The following is a 16,532-nucleotide window of genomic DNA, read 5'->3' on the forward strand; positions in this document are numbered from 1 at the left end:
ATATTTCGATAAATCTACAGCATTTAGTGTGTGATTGCGCAATCACGCTAGAAATGAAGGTTGGTTCTGTACTATCTAGCCACTTTAAAAACTTGTCTACCAGTTTCCTAGGCTTATTATTAGTTTTATGCAATAGTTTGTGTGTAAAGTGCATTTCAAGCATATTTATAAGTATCGTCCGCCCACGCAATTACACCACCCACACAATTAAAAATTATCGAAAATCGTATCGAAATTTCGATATTTACCCCAATATCGTATTGATAACATATCGAAATAAAAATCCTGATATCGCACACTACTAGTCTGGCGTAGACCCGCGCGCGCACTACGCCAGACTAGATGTGTGATACAGCTAGAGCAGTTAACGCTCAGGCTGAACGATGAAGTGGTGTGATAGTGGCGCGCACGGATGGAGGAGAAAGATTTATTCTTGCCGACCCGAAATTCTGCCACTGCCTTCAAACTATTGTGGCGCCATTACCTTGTACCGACTCTGTTTCCCGACTTTCAGTATCGCTGTGCCGCCTTTTGACACCCAAGTACAATAGAAGCAAGTATTAATTTGCCTGTGTTTGTTATAGTTGACTTTAGTGTAGCTCACGGATCGCGAGATGAGAGTTAGCTAACCGCAGTTTAGTACTGAGCAAATCACTTTGAGGGTAATGCTTGAGGTAAGTTGTATGTATGAGATATTGCACGTACTCACTTTGCATTGATTTTGTAGGGATGGAGATATATACAAGACAAAGAATGGGCTAACCACTGGCATGCCACATGAGAACTTTTAAAGTTTCAGGTTAGTGGTTTTTTATTAATGTGATTATTGGTTGTTAGTGTTGAATGTGAGTGTCTCCTCTAAGTATTGTGTATCTATCTGATAATCCAATTCTTGATCCAAAAAATCTGTAATGACACATACCCATGGCTCAAGTGTAAACACAGGAGGTACAGGTTGTATGAGGTGCTTACCACCAACCAGAGTGTTTATAGAAATATAGTTTAGAAGTTTAGGACGCAGCATAATTGTTTGACATTTCTGATGCTAATGGTTTTGTGTAGCATTCACCATACTGTGACATTCGGCTTGATTGCTTGTAGATACAGTGATGTGAAAATAGCGGCTATCTATATTATCAGGAGCTTATGAGCCGCCGAAGGCAGCGAAGGAGCATGGAACTCGGTGCCATCACAATCCAAATTATGTCACATCATTTGAAATAAATTGGATACGACACACACGAATATTATGTAATTGGCATGCGTCAGAACGCCCCAGCTGCCGTAGCTGAGGTGGAAGTGAAGACCAGTTCGAAATGCTAGAGGGCGCCTAACCAGTGTTGGAGAGGAGTACGCTTCACCGTCGCCATGCGTCACTGCCAGTCGCCTCCCTGTGCTTCTTCTGTGACGCCTTGGTGTTCCCTCATTGTTGAAGCGTGGCACGCTTTGGCGACGTCGACAGTTCAATCATGTACTTAGGCCTCCTCGACAATGAACACCGCCCGCTATGGCTGAGCTTGGGATACTACCGCCCCTTGATATTTTCGTCACTCGCAATTCCGTATACGGCTTCCAATAACAAGATTTTAGTTTCCTTATAAGGAAACTAATCGGCAAACAATTTGGATTGTGATGGCACCCGGCAGGCAGCGTAAGTTTCATGCTCCTTCGCCGCCTTCGGTGGCTCATAAGCTCCTGATATTATAATCTAACAAAATTTTGTAAGGTGGTTTCAGAATCTGAGCTAGTTGCATACACATCATTGTTTACTAAACATCAGATAAAATTATCCTTATTGCCATTAGCCTACACAAAAATGTAGCACTACTGTGGTCCAATGTTAAAAAGGCAAGTAATTTAGGCTGCATTTGTGTAGTGCTACTGTATGCAGGTCTATGCTTATTTATTCATACTCACTTTATATGTTTTATTGAAATTTTCAATGCAGAGAAAATCAAAAAACTTCAGGAATTGTACGAATTAGGTAGGTTTTCATGAGACAGTTGCATTTACTAGGTCAACTATGGTAGCTAGGTAAACTCTTATTGCTACAACAATATAATATCAAAATACAAGGAGGATTCCTAGTTCATCACTTCATATAGCTATAAAATATTGTGTACTGTTGTATTGTGATGTGTTTTTTTCTATTACCAGCAGTAGTTCACATGCGTATCTTCTTTTCGATAGCATTCTCTGCATTGGACCATTCAGCATGTAATAAATTATTGTTCAGGTATTGATCGCTGCCCAGGACAAGCTGTTGTGGCATCTAGATCGACTATTTACTGGTAAGTTTCTTGAAGGATAATTTTATAGTACAGTAATATAATATTTTTGTTAGGTATGTCTATTAGAAAGATACGACTTTAAGAGGTGGAATGTTGTTTGGAGAAAGATACAATACTAACAGGTATTTAATTGTACTGTACGATGTTTTGGCATTACATCTATTCTTTCCATTTACAGTGCACAGAAAACGTTTGGGCAAGGAATCTGCGATTTGTCAAGATCAACGACTTTATTGATGAAGACCAATGACAGACATTTTTATACTTTGACTGGTGTACTTTGTGTATGGATGGATGACTTTTGTTGATTTTGCATTTAAACCAACTTATACAGAATATAGGGGTGTGATGGGGGTAAAAAAATGTGACATTAATTGTGACATTTCCTTACATTTACTGTTGGGAAAAATGACCTTTCCTAGCCTTTAAGTGGTAAGGAAAGATACAAAAGACAGCTGAATCTTTTCAGGAAAGTTGTGGAAATATGATCATTCCTGACAAAAGGAAAGGTAAGGTAATATTGTGGAGATCTGACATTTCTATAGTCTCTTAAAGGTAAGGAAATCAATTCTGTTTTTGTAGTGCAAATTGTGCCTATTATGCTCAATGCTTTTGCCTACCTATTATGCTCCAAATTATGCTGGTATAATTGGTGCAGGCCTAGGGATGGAATTTAGTAACATGCATTAAGTTAGTTGTTATGTATATCCGTAATGTAGGTGTTGATTAATCAATTAAATCATGTTTTTTTATTACTGTATTAATTTTGCAATAAACTAGCTACTGTTGGTGCAGTAAAATTCCATCCCACAATCAGTCAATCACATCTTGTTTAGCAAAATTCAATCTCACAATCCAAGCTTACTTGGTTTCCTATATAAGAGAAGATACTGCAAACCCATTAGGTGTGCAATGGCTGAGTGTGTCAAAGTAGAACATACTGCAGCCTGAGGGCAAGTGCATAATATCAGACAAACAGGGCCGCCCACAGGGGGGGGGGGGGGGGGGGGGGGGCAACTGGGGCATTTTAGGGGCCCAGGAGGGCCCATGAAGGGCCCCCTGAATACCTGTTTAAAAGATCGATATACTCTAATAGAGCAGTCAGATCTAAATACTCTAATAGAGCAGTCACAGTATTCTTCAGAGTAGCAGTGTAGCAAGCTTATAGATAAGGAGATATGGTTGGTGATGGGTAGTTATTGTCATTGCCAGCAGGTTGTGACTTTTTTTTTTTTTTTTTTGGTCTTCACCTTACAACTTGGGTCAAGGGCCCCACTTTAACTCTTTGCCCTGGGCCCCTTAATTTCTCTGGGCGGCCCTGCAGACAAAGCATGAGTGACAGTGGAATAACTATTACATGTATTTCTCATTTGACATTAAAACTGATTTTCCAAAATCCGGTTACATAATTATACATGTAGCTAATACTACCCATATTATTTAAACTAGGCTAGCTGTGTAAGGGCACCTGAGACCATCCTGATTATCAAGGGATCTCTAATTCTCTATATACATGCCAGCTAAGGAATACTTTGGCAAGTGTCCAGATTATATCATCTCCCAGCATCTATTTTCCCATACATTTTTACATCTAATTGAAATAGTTTTTGTAGCTGGTTGGAAAGTGTTTTGTCTAATTGATCAGTTCAGTAACTTCTTAGCATAAGCTATAAAAATATGAATTTCCATATAAGGTTCATACAAAACAATACATTGCCATTTGTAGTCCTATTGTCATGCACCAATGAATAATTTTATTCCCGTCATAAAATTGTCTGCTTGTAGCTATATCATGGTTACCCAAAGAAGCACCAAAGATTGCCAATAACTCTACCTACTATACTTTCAGAATTTCTTTACATTTAAATCTATCGATATCACAATCTTTAGTAGTGGATTATTCACACCAATGTTCTATGGACAGTAGAGAGCTAGTCCTGAAACTTTCATCATGATTGCTTAATGCATGTAGGAGATATAAAGCAATATGTGGAGTAGTACAAGCACAATAATAGGGAGATTAAAGGTTAAACAGGGATCTTCACTTTCAGGTGTCCTGATTAACAGGTTCCACTGTAGTGATACAACTGTTATGCTCTGACTACCAGATAAGTACAAGTGTAGACTGAATTTTGACTGTCTTAAATTATAAAGGGTTGTGTTTAGTTTTAGCATAGGTTATATATTTTTCACCATTTACAAAGTTCAAGTGTGACATGTTTTGATATGAAAATTGTTGGTTCATCCAATAGGAGTACAACAATAAAAACTACCAATGGTTACAGATAATCCACTACTATATAGAATATTTTATTTATGCAGTAAGAACATCAGATATTGGGATATTTCATATCGGTACAGCCCTAATCAGCAACATGTAATACTTTTTAAAGTGCCTTATGGTTAGTCCAAATAATGCAGTCCACATTTTAATTCCAAAAGGTTTTTATTTACCCTGTGTTTTACCTTGAACATAGTCATAATAGCTTTTACCATCAATATACTAACTCCTCCAATTTTTATCACGATTGATGGCTTTTAAATGTGAACACTGTAGTTGTAAAAATGGCAGATGATGTTTCCAAGACAAGCTCAAGCTACTCTGCTACATATAATTGTTCTATAGTGTTATTTCTACCAGCAAGATATGAATGTCTCTGAATAGTACTTCAGCAATACCCATGTATTGAAACATGTTGCTCTACATTATAAAACACCAATAATAACAGTTTAATTTTAATAGTATGGCTACCAAAACTAATAAAAGAAAATGTAAAAGTGCCTTACAATAATTCACGAGTACAGCAATAGCATAACAGCAAAAGGGCCGGGTCAAATATATTGGGTAAATATTTGTGTGCACAGTTGTAGGTTAAAATAAATGTGTTCAAAGTTGCAGCTATGCAGAAGGTTAATCATCATTTCCTTGTAATATTCCTTCTTTTGTCAGTTCATCTATAATTTTTTCTGTTGTTGCAGAGAGGGACCTTATTTCTTTGAGAGCACCTATTAATCCTGACCAGGTTTTTGTAGAAATCCCTCTGTCACTGGTCAACCAATCTTCTAAGAGTGCTACACAACATTCCATAGGATCATCATGACCTTGCTTCTTTATCACTTGTTTGTACTCCAGCTCATAGTCTAAAGCATCAGCTACTCGGCTCCAGACAGCTGCTATTCTAGGAATCACTACCTTATGCAGTACCTTCATTGTAGGTCCTTATAAGATATAAAAAATATACAGCTATCATAATTATGCATACCACATAGAAGATGGGCAAATGTTTCAAGATGATTAATGAAAATAAAGCTTTATAATGCAACCTTGTTTGGAAATTGGATGGTTTTATACAGATTACTCAAATATGCATGATTGACCTCTAACTATAAATACACACAATTCGTAAGCCAGAATAGGGATTTCTCATGTATAATCGTGTCTCTTCACTACTGCATGAGTAAATGGATTAGTACTGTTAATACATGCCACAAGTAAGTTTCTTAAAATGGTGGCTACATGACACGTTATATTAATTTTAGGTGTAAAAGTACTACTTATATTTACTGGACATAATAATAATGGCTATTAGCATTTAAGTATTGCACATGTAGTTTAATTTTTTCTTCTTACTACTATCACCTAAAGATTTTTTTGCTTAACTGTCTCATACCACATTCCAGCATATATTGCCAACTAACTTGATTTGGCTCTTGTATCTTGCTTCGGGTAGCTCTTGGGTAGTGAAGATGCGTTTAAATCAACCTGTATACAAATAAACAATTGCAGTATTACAAATAATGCACAATGTTTATTATTAGTTAACAAAAAGGGCAATTGGAACTAAACAAGGATTTTACTCTAGGGTACATTTATATGACAATTTGACCATTTCAGTTTTCTATTTCCACTGTTTCAAATTGCCTGCATACAAAATCATGTAACATGAAAGTTATGTACAGTGGAACCTCAAGTATTCAAACACCTGATAACTGATTAGTTTGTGAAACTTCATAGTTACAATTGATGAAGTCCTGACCAACATGAATAAAATTAATGAAGTTGGTACAAGTTAATTTACATCAGTCAAAAGAAAGAAGAAAGTATAATTCATCATTGTAAAGATGAGTGAAGTAAACTAATAAGTTGAAAGGATATTCATTGCTCTAATGGAACATCCATCAAACTTGCAGTCTTTAATAATAACAATACCTGCTCGTGTTTGGACAGCTGAGGTCCATGAATATACAATAAGTGCAAAGCAGTATAACATATGGGAATAGGGTCAGCTCAAATGATTTACTATGGAGACCAACATATTACTTATAAACAATTACCTGTGATGTTAACCAGACAGTTTGTTCTACTGTCAATTGAGATATTTCATAGTCACACTTTATCAACTTAGTTGTACTATCAAACTGTTTTGGTAACATAGCCAAGTGCTTCTCATCAGCTCCCCCACACTGACAATAAAATCCCAACAAAAGCTGTTCATTTTGTAGTTGAAGATGATCACATGCTTTGTTTAGTGCTTCAATAAGTATTGTTTGTACTTCATAATGAATAGCTGGTAAGGTGACTTTATGTCTTATTTGAACTTCAATGTATCCCACTTTGTCAAGTAGACAAACAGCATGGACCGTGTCTGTAGTGTGAAAAGTTATCAGGTTACTGTATGTGTGACGTCTTTTCTTTGTAGAGTGTAGCGGCAGTTCCCAATTCATTGGTAAGTTTTGAAATATCTCCACAATAAAGCAGCAGAAGAATCCTTGTGGTAGAGGACATTGTGAAAACTGAACCAACAGTTCACTGTACTGAAGACTGCCATAATCCTCAAGAATGTTGTGATTAGAAGTGTAACTTGGTAACACACATGGCATAAAATAACTATCTTCAGTGAGTGGAGCAACTATTTTTAAACAGGTTAACAACTGAAAAAAATGTTCAGGTGGGATATCTGTATTTAGTTTTATTTGATGAATTAATGACTTTTGTAGTATACCTTCATGTTTAAATTCTTCAATGGCTTTTTTATCAAAACCAGCTCTTTTGAATGTGATCTTAGCAATACTAGTCAGTTTATCAAACAACCACTGGTGGTCAGTGATCACATACTGGGACATTCCAGGAACGTCATGATAGTAGAGTAGGATTCCCATCATGTGGAAGAACAACAAAGCACTTTGTATTTCTCTTTCATTTTTATTAAGACCTCCTTGTTGGGAGATTTCAATTACACTTTCATATAAAACAAACTTGAGATTTTGTTCAAGGGTATTTTTTTGTATTTGTAGCAACAATATAAACCATGTAATTGGCACATCATAAATATCTCGTTTTTCTACTAGTTCATGCACACGACTACGAATCAGTTCAGCAATGGGATCTTCTTTGTCACTACCTGCTGTTGTGTTATCAACTGGAAACAATATGGAATTGTTCTCATGTTCCCATAAGAATTTCTCACACTTAAATTCATGTGCAACAATCTCTAATTTCTTTTCTATGCTTTCTATATCTTTTTTACTTGCTTTGTCTGCATGTGTACCTACATAACACTGATATGAGTTGTTTCCTTCAATACCTTCAGTTTTGTTAGGTAGTATTGGGGGATTGATTTTAACACTGGAATCTTTCGAGGATGCCATAAGAAGTTTAACAAGATCTAAGTTTGTCATACTCAAATGATAAGGAACATATGACTGCTCCCCATCCTCACTATGAACAACCAATACTGGCTCATCCAGACTCTTTGCTCCTCCTTTCATATTGAGGATAATGAAAGTAAGAGCAACTGAACTCTTGATAGCTGGAAAAAGACTGATAAACTCCGGCTGACCACCAGTGTCCAACAGGTTGATCATGTTCCACACTTCTCCTAGTAATGGTGTGCCACGAGAAGTAAGAGATGCTGCAATATCATTTTCCACTGCAACCTTTGGCTTTGACTTAAATAATGGTGTTCCTATTTGGGTTTCAGATGAAGAAGGCATCTTTTCAATGGATGACAAATAACTGTTAAGTTGCGCCAGCATTGTGTCATGGTTCATCTCAATCCACTGAGATTCCTTTCCTGATCCAAGTACACCAGCTCGTTTTATACTAATAATGTTTTCTGATGTTGCCACTCCTGTGCTATTGTGATGTGGCACAAATTTCTTTTTATAAAGCAAGTTAAGAAAGTTTGTTTTTCCAGCTCCAGCTGATCCAGTGAAACTAATAGTTGTGTATGATAATCTTAAAGTTAAACCACTAGATTTTGCTTCTTGAATTTTATCCATTATTTCTTGTTTCACTGTTAAAATAAATATGTATTACCGTATGGCTCCAAATTTTCGTAGCAAAAAAATTTCATATTTTTTGTAATTGCACTGTAATTATGAAAATTTTTATTACGAAATTTTCATGTGCATTGAAATCGAGCCACCGATAGTTAAAGCACGAGGCTTGTGAGGGTTTAGCTATACGAAAGTGTTGGTATAAAAGGAGTTTGTTAAATACCATCTCCAAGTAGGCTACTATCACATGAAATTTACTATTGTTATCATTATTATTATTATTATTCTTCGACCTTAAAATAATGCTCGGTGTACTACCTGTCCAGTCGTTTTTGGTACACTTAATAACCTCTGACACAAGTATGATGCTTTTTTCTCAGTACTCATCCATCCATTAAACATCCGTGCTTCTGGTTTTGTCTTCACAAGTATTCTACTTCACGACGATGTAACTCGTGTTCCACATATTACCGTAAAAGCACGTACGTGCAAAGTCACGATTTTTTTTAATTATGAAAGAGCTTGAAATTACAAATTTATTTTTACGAAAATTTACTTATTGATGAAAACATGGCTTTTATGAAATTTTTATACTACGAAAATTTGGAGCCATACGGTAGCTACCATACACAAACAGGAAAAGATATAGCAAATAGAATCATCAAATATCAAGACTGGGTTTGAACATGACACAAAACACATTCAATAATTGGCTGGCTACAATGAACACTAAACCAGAGTCCAGCATATTTTTTGAAAGCTTTGCGCTTACTTAGTTAGAGCACAAATTATTTTGTCAAAATCTTCATTGGATCAGAGACGTGTCTTTTCCGTAGAATGTCTGTGTCATAGACAATTCTGGGGAGAGTGGGAAGGGTACTGGCCTTTCCAAGCTGTCATGAAGTATATGTGATATTTCAGGTCAAGAAACCCCAACCCTACTAACAGTACTATACTGTATTAAATGATTTATGACTTTCAGATACTATAGTGAGAACTCCATCTTTCAATTTCCTCAGCTTCTTTGCTCTCAGCATAAACCCACAATTGAGTTTTCCATATTAAAGCTGTTTATCATAATTCTTACATCATTATCCACTTAATAGCCCAATTAAATACACTTTGCAGTTTTCCACATGTACGGGTGATTTTACCAAATGGCACATATTAGCTATAGCATGCTTTGCCTTATGTATACTAGGGGGGCAATAAATTTTAAATTTAAACAAGTAGAATAGGGATCGAAGTTGTGATTCCGAAAAAAAAAACTGCATAAAAAAGAAGCAATAGGGATGGTGATTCACAATACTGCTTAATACATCAATACAAGCCAAGCAGCTTGATTTGTGTACATTAAATTTAAGATTCCTATTTCGACTGTTAAAATAAAAAGCCGAAATAGGAATCTTAAATTCAATGTACACAAATCAAGCTGCTTTGCTTGTATTGATGTGTTAAGCAGTATTGTGAATCACCATCCCTGTTACTTCTTGTTTACGCATTTTTTTCAGAATCACAGCTTTGATCCCTATTCTACTTGTTTAAATTTACAAATTTTTGCCCCCTAGTTTCTGAACTTTTTTCATGTTCACGCACATGGACAACAGAATTTTATGGCTGGTGTGCACTGCATGCAGTAATATAGTACTGAAGTAATATATAGTACTGCAGTAATATAGTATATGAAGGCTTGCTCCATGATGCTCAAGCATCTGTCTACTAGCTACAGGTAGAGTGTGTACTCATGATCAGTCTTATGGAATAGCTGTAGACTCTGAAATGGCATGATCATGCAACAGGCTGTATGTTAAATGCTTTGATCCATAACAATAAAGGCATTGATGGCACTGAAAGTATATACCGTACAGTAAAAAAACTTTGATGATAAAAAAAGTGTGACGAAACCCCTCTGTTGAAAAATTGGCGGAAAAACTTTGGTGATTGAAATAATATTTGCCAAAGTTTTTACTGCCAAAGTTTTTACTGTACGGTACGTAAGGATATTACGACAAGGTGTCAGCTCATCAGTTAAGTAGTGTAGTAAGTGTATAGGTAGCTAGCGTTGTTGTTGTAGCAGTACTTTTGTAGCAACTGATCTAACAATGTGCTAGCTAAGGTGTGCTTTGCTATCTCCTGCGATGCCGAGAGTGACCGTATTTACTTTTTCAGTGAACTCTAGTAGCAGAGATTATCACATATATCAAGGTATTTGGCCAAATCCATTGTGAGATGATGAACTAGCTGACGTGCGAACGGGAAGCCAGTTGGAAATGCTATCCCAAGGAGTGCTTACAACTGTGGGACACATTCCTAGGAAGATCTCCAAAGTCAGCTCGATCTTTATTGCTTGGTGGTACGAGCTGACCTTCATCTCAAGTTCTAGTTACTCAATGTGCTCGTGTGATCATCTAAAATAATTGGTGAAAATTTTTTTGGCAAATTGAATGCTATTCGCCAAATTTTTTTACTATACGGTAGTTGGAAAACTCTACCAATCTGTAAAAAGTAATAACTATCTGTAGCTACTATTTAGTCTTCTCTCGTGCAGATCCTTAAGGCAAGTGCTCTCAATATTTCGATCATGTACGAAGGAGACACGCCCTCTTTTTAATTCTGTTTTTTATGATGGGAGTTTTTATTTTGCTTAATATAAAAGATGATCAAGACACACGGTAGTGTGTCGTGCGGTCCAAGAAGCCGGCGCACTACACCATGAGTATATTGACAGGAAGAACGAAAAAGCAATTTTCGCACCTCTGTAGCTCTGTGCTGCCTTGATGAAACAAAACGATTTTTGCTGTGGACACACCCTTCAACTTCAGTACTCCACACACCAAATTTGAGCAAAACGCTTCAGGCGTTCCCGAGATATGCGACTTCAAAAATTGGCTTAGTTTCTTAATTTTTTTTTCTTATTATTTTTCTCGCACACTTACAAAAACTGCTATAAAATGCGAACACCATATCCGATTGCCTTGACATTTGGCACAGAGAAGGGGGGTATAAAGGCGCATCTTGGTACCAACTTTGGCTGGAATACAATAAACAGGCAAAGAGTTATGAGCGATTATTCACGAAAAATAGCATCAATATGTTGTCACGCCTACAGGGTAAACCGCGTATGGGAAGAAGCTGAAAATTGGTAGGTAAATAGGTTAACTATTGAACCTCAAACCTTTTGTGATTTGAAAGAAATCAAGCTAAGATACAGCGAAAAAACCAACAGTGTGTAACAATCATGCAATCGAGATTAGCTAGTAAAAAATGACTACTTGCCACACCTACCAGATAAACTGCTTGGGGTAATGCTTTGAAAATCGCTGTACAGATGGAGTAATCATCTTAGAAAGGCTCTTCAATGGTGTAGAAGAATCAGACTTAAAGCCACAGAGTTATAACACGAAATCCAACTTGGAGTAGCAAGTGTGAGATCAAGATACTCTAATAGAGCAGTCATCTTAATAGAGCAGTCACCCTGAAAAGAATTCAAGAGATCAGCTAGAAACAAGTAATATGTATAGAGATCAGCTACAAACAAATCACTCTGTAGAGAGTTCAACTACAAACAATTCACCCTGTAGAGAGATCAGCTAGAAGAAGTCACCTTGTAGAGTGATCAGTTACAAAGTAACCACCACGGAGAGTTCTGTAATAAATATATGTATTACATATATAATTTGTACATTTACTGATAAAATCAGAAATATTTAAAGTATTTAACATTTGCTTCATCTTTTCTTCTTCCTGTGATGAAGAAAAAAAGATAGGTTAAAAAAGCCTCAAAGTCGGCCTATTTGGGGTATACAAATACAAAAAGAAGTGAAATCTAATCCAAAACAGCCAAGCTGTAAAAAAAGTAGTCTTGGCACAAAATTCACCTGAATTGTCGTTATTAAAATTTTTACCATTAACCTACCATCACAGCCATTTCTTGGCCACCACCTTGGATTTCACACCTTTTTTCACCATAGCCTTATACCGTTTTCTTATGCAAATTCTTTCCCCCATAGCCTCAGAGCTGCCCTTAATTTTCGATTGCGTACAAAGGGGACACACCCCTTTTTAGATTCGAAGGGTTACACTATTTCTGATAGCTTACGAGGCTTGTTACGTCGATTCTTGACTGATAAATGGCTGTAGCAGCCCTTAGGAAAGTGCCCGGAATGCGGTTTCAGTGATGGGCTATGGGCCACACACCCTTCACTGACGCGAATTGAAGAACTCTAAAACATTCAGAAACAATTTCAGTGAGTAGCATTTATGTGTAATGTTTAGTTTAATACATCTTGATGCGTTTTAGTCCCATGCGTTGCTTCAAATGGCATTTTTTAAACTGCTGTACTTTTGCTTTTATGGCTTCGTGAGTGAATAGCATCTCAAAGCCATGACTCTTGCTCTATATCTCACAATCACCTTAGAAAGCAAAGATTTTAATACCACACAGACCTGGGTAGGAATGATTTTAAAATACGCCATACATTTTTAGTGCTGATATCTACTTCCTGTGGGCTGTAGATGCGTGAAATAAGAATAAGAAGATAGAGATTTGGGACGATTTTGTAAATTTTTTAAAACTCCCAAAACCACTTCCCTTGTGTTTTATACTCCCAGGTCAGTCTTCACAACACTAGAGGAAGGTCTGGAAGGTTTTTGAAGCATATCCAAAGCCTGGAAGGCTGCTTTTGGCATGTGTTCTATTAGAGAGTTTTTGAAAAATTTTGCCCCAATCCCTATTATGTACCACTGTCATGGTTCATGATACACTGCTTTGCCTCACTCACTTTCTCACACAACAAATATTGACCAGAAATCAGACTTACAATACCTTCATGGGCACATGGCAGTATTGGTTAGGTACAATCAAGCCCAAAAGTTTCAATACAACCCAAAATGCTTCCAATAAGTTGCTATATATGAAATTTCAATGGGTAATGCATCAAAGGCTTCTTGTGCTATGATGGAAAAATCATCCATTGATTACAGAGGCACTTCTATTACTGTTCTGTGTTTGTCACACTGCATAGCGGGCATAACATAGCTGAAAACAAAGTATAGTGTTGCACCGATATGGGAATTTGCTAATATCCCGATAACCGCATACTAAATCAAACCAATAATTTAAACTGATCCGATATAATCCCACGTTGTTATCTAAAAAAATAATCTTGTATACACACAGATACACATACTAAGTTACAAGGAATAGTATTATTGATTACTGTCAGTCACTGGTAAATTTTTATGCATTATTTAAATTCATATGTTTGCCTAATCAAGCAGAAGTTGTTCTGTATAAATAATAACTCCTCAGAAAGGTGAGGTAGCAACCTATTTCTCTTCTCATCATATAGGTCACCAGCAGCTGAAACTAATTGTTCAGATGGGACTGAAGTGGCTGGAGCACTCAAGAAATGCCTGGCCAGAATTGATAGTGTAGGAAATTCCTTATTGTGCTGTCCCCATCAATTGTATGGGTCCCCAGTCTTGTAATTAATTAGTGAATCATTAAGGTATTTGTCAAGTTCACTGGCTGTACTGGAATTTGGGTTTTGATTACTGGGGTCAGCTATAATTTCTGTGAAAACATCTAACAGTACAGGGTTATTCAAAGGGCACATCCTTTTGGGGGCAGCAGAATCTTGTGGCTCTGCTTTAGTGGCAACCTTCATCATTTCATCTAACAACAATTCCTTTACAGTAGCCTTTATAATATTCCCCTCCAAAAAATCTATCCTCAAACCTAGGATCAAGTGTTGTCAGTGCAAGCTCCTTCCTACCTTCAACTCCAGTAAAATGTGTCCTAAGAGAATGAAGAATCTGTGACTTCATGGTGCATATCCCACTGTCATCCTCATTCTTTTCTAAAGTTCTAATTAAAACATGAATGTAAGGTATCACAATTGATATAGAAGCGAGTCTTGCAGAAATAGAGTGGGTTACTTCTTCAGTGGGACTTAGTATGTCAACACTTTTTATCACCAATCCTAACTGGTAAGTAGACAGCTGCTGAATATTGTCATTTTTAGCACAGCAAGCAGCTATAGCCATATTTTGTTCTAGGACTGATTGGAACATATACAGCGTGGAATTCCACCTGGTACTTATTTATGTCTTGTGCTGTGGCAAGTTGTACTGTAGTCTGGTTCCTTATGGATTTAATTCTAACATGGCAGATTAAAGCAACAAAGTTGGCTCAGTGATTCCTTACAATCCTTAGGGTCTATAAAGTGATTTCAGAAGGGGCGTGACCATGAACTCCCCTGCACCCTTTCATACAACAGCTAATTTTGACAACCCATGAAATTAAAACCCACTACATTTTCTATACTGAGCCTTTTTCTCAAACACATTCCCAAGGTTAATAGTTACTATTAGTGAGAGAGTAGTCCATAAAACATACCATAATAAAATAATTATTATGACTCTGTATCAAAGATAAACAGCTTAAACAAAACTATAAGTTTAGCAAAAAATAAAATCACTAAAATTTAAACACGGCTATGAAGGATTGGATTTTTTACAATTGTTACTTATTTTCTATCAAAACCATGTCCATGTTTGCACATACTGACTAAGTACTGTGCACAGAACACCTGGTTACCGGATACTTCACACTTGCTGATGTTGCAAATAGGCTCAACCTTATAGCCAGAATTAACAAGGCTTCAAGTTGACTTTGATCACCTCTTGGAGTGGGGTGAAAAGAAAAATCTTCAGCTTTAATCATTGCCAGATTATATTACCTATCTGTTTAATGCTGTCTTTTTACTATATGCATATCTCTATGTACAGTAGCTGATCATAGTCAGTGCTAAACTCAAGGCAAGTTTTCTATTGGCACTGTAGCTATACATTCAGGAAATACCAATTCCGTATACGTAGGTTTAATGGTTGCTTATTATATTTTCAGATCATAGCGCACTCCTTAATGAAGAGTGTTCCATGCCAATATTTGATAATAGCAATACTTTTTAGCCCAGCATACAGAAACTGCTAGAGAACGAGCAATTATCATTGTCACCAATATAATTATACCAGCTGCAGGTTATACTGCTCTGGAGGGATCATTGAAATCTGAGAATCTAAGTGGACTTAAAACCATTGGTTTAAAGTTACAATTGAACATGACAATGGTCTCTTACCTTTATCTGATTTTGCCATCTCATTGGAATTTGAATAACAGAACAGCAATTAGGAAATAGAATTATACAAATTTAGCTATGTAGTGTAATTCTGGCTATATGTACGGTTGAGCCTGTTTACAACCTATATCCAGTAATGCACAGTACAGTACAATACTGACTATGTTCTGAGCACAGTACATAGTCAGTGTACTACAAATACGGACATAGTTTTTGATAGAACAATCTGATACTGTGAATGCCTTAATAAAAAGCTGTGCTTAAATTGTAGCGATTTAAATTTTTGCTAAATGTACAATTTTGTTTTAAGCTCTGTATCTTTGATACAGAGTCATAATATTTTATTATGGTATGTTATGGACTACTCTCTCACTAATAGTAACTATTAACCTTGGGAATGTGTTTGAGAAAAGGGCTATTCAGCATTGAAAATGTAGTGGGTTCTAATTTTGTGGGTTGTCAAAATTAACTGTCGTACAAAGGAGCCCAGGGGGAGTTCATAGTGGCATCCCTTCTGAAATCATTTATACATCCTAAGGAATCACTGAACCAAATTTGGTGCTTTAATCTGATTTTGACTAAATTTTGCCATAACAGACCCTACTATTGAGGTTCTCTTGGATTCTTGTGAGGCTATGTGATGCAGTAGACAAGTGTATTTTCTGTTGGTTGAATGTAATACAGAAAATAAGCTCCCGCATGAATACTATATGGTTGTCACGCGAGCCTCTCTCACGTGACGGTAGGTATAAAAGGTAAGGTAAAGTGTTACAATTCATTCTACGCCACGTGTTTGTACGAGTAGGCTATGAGTTCGTTA

The 16,532-nt window shown here is 36.6% G+C and overlaps 1 protein-coding gene and 1 long non-coding RNA gene across 2 annotated transcripts; one reads left to right on the top strand and one right to left on the bottom strand.

Moving 5' to 3' along the window:
• Positions 1 to 298: 298 nt before the first annotated feature.
• On the top strand, positions 299 to 2,610 carry LOC136246012 (uncharacterized). The gene is made up of 5 exons (XR_010696207.1): positions 299 to 674; positions 728 to 799; positions 2,191 to 2,291; positions 2,345 to 2,413; positions 2,470 to 2,610. It is a non-coding gene; the product is annotated as an uncharacterized lncRNA (long non-coding RNA).
• A 2,328-nt stretch (positions 2,611 to 4,938) lies between these two features.
• Positions 4,939 to 8,581, bottom strand: LOC136245849 (uncharacterized). Its single transcript, XM_066037318.1, has 3 exons — positions 6,627 to 8,581; positions 5,991 to 6,054; positions 4,939 to 5,510 (listed from the first exon to the last, which is right to left on the bottom strand). The coding sequence occupies exons 1-3, from the start codon at positions 8,571 to 8,573 to the stop codon at positions 5,203 to 5,205; spliced, it is 2,319 nt and encodes a 772-aa protein (XP_065893390.1). The 5' UTR covers positions 8,574 to 8,581; the 3' UTR covers positions 4,939 to 5,202.
• Between the last annotated feature and the right edge of the window lie 7,951 nt (positions 8,582 to 16,532).

This window comes from Dysidea avara, chromosome 15 (genome assembly GCF_963678975.1).
Source record: "Dysidea avara chromosome 15, odDysAvar1.4, whole genome shotgun sequence".
Lineage (NCBI taxonomy): Eukaryota > Metazoa > Porifera > Demospongiae > Dictyoceratida > Dysideidae > Dysidea > Dysidea avara.

What these genes read in the sequence shown, in the direction of transcription:
- LOC136245849 (XM_066037318.1), bottom strand. Translation starts at nt 8,573, where the DNA reads ATGGATAAAATTCAAGAAGCAAAATCTAGTGGTTTAACTTTAAGATTA. An exon ending in CTGTCTGGTTAACATCACAG is followed by an intron (nt 6,055 to 6,626) that starts GTAATTGTTTAT and finishes ATTTGTATACAG; the next exon opens with GTTGATTTAAACGCATCTTC. An exon ending in AGATACAAGAGCCAAATCAA is followed by an intron (nt 5,511 to 5,990) that starts GTTAGTTGGCAA and finishes ATATCTTATAAG; the next exon opens with GACCTACAATGAAGGTACTG.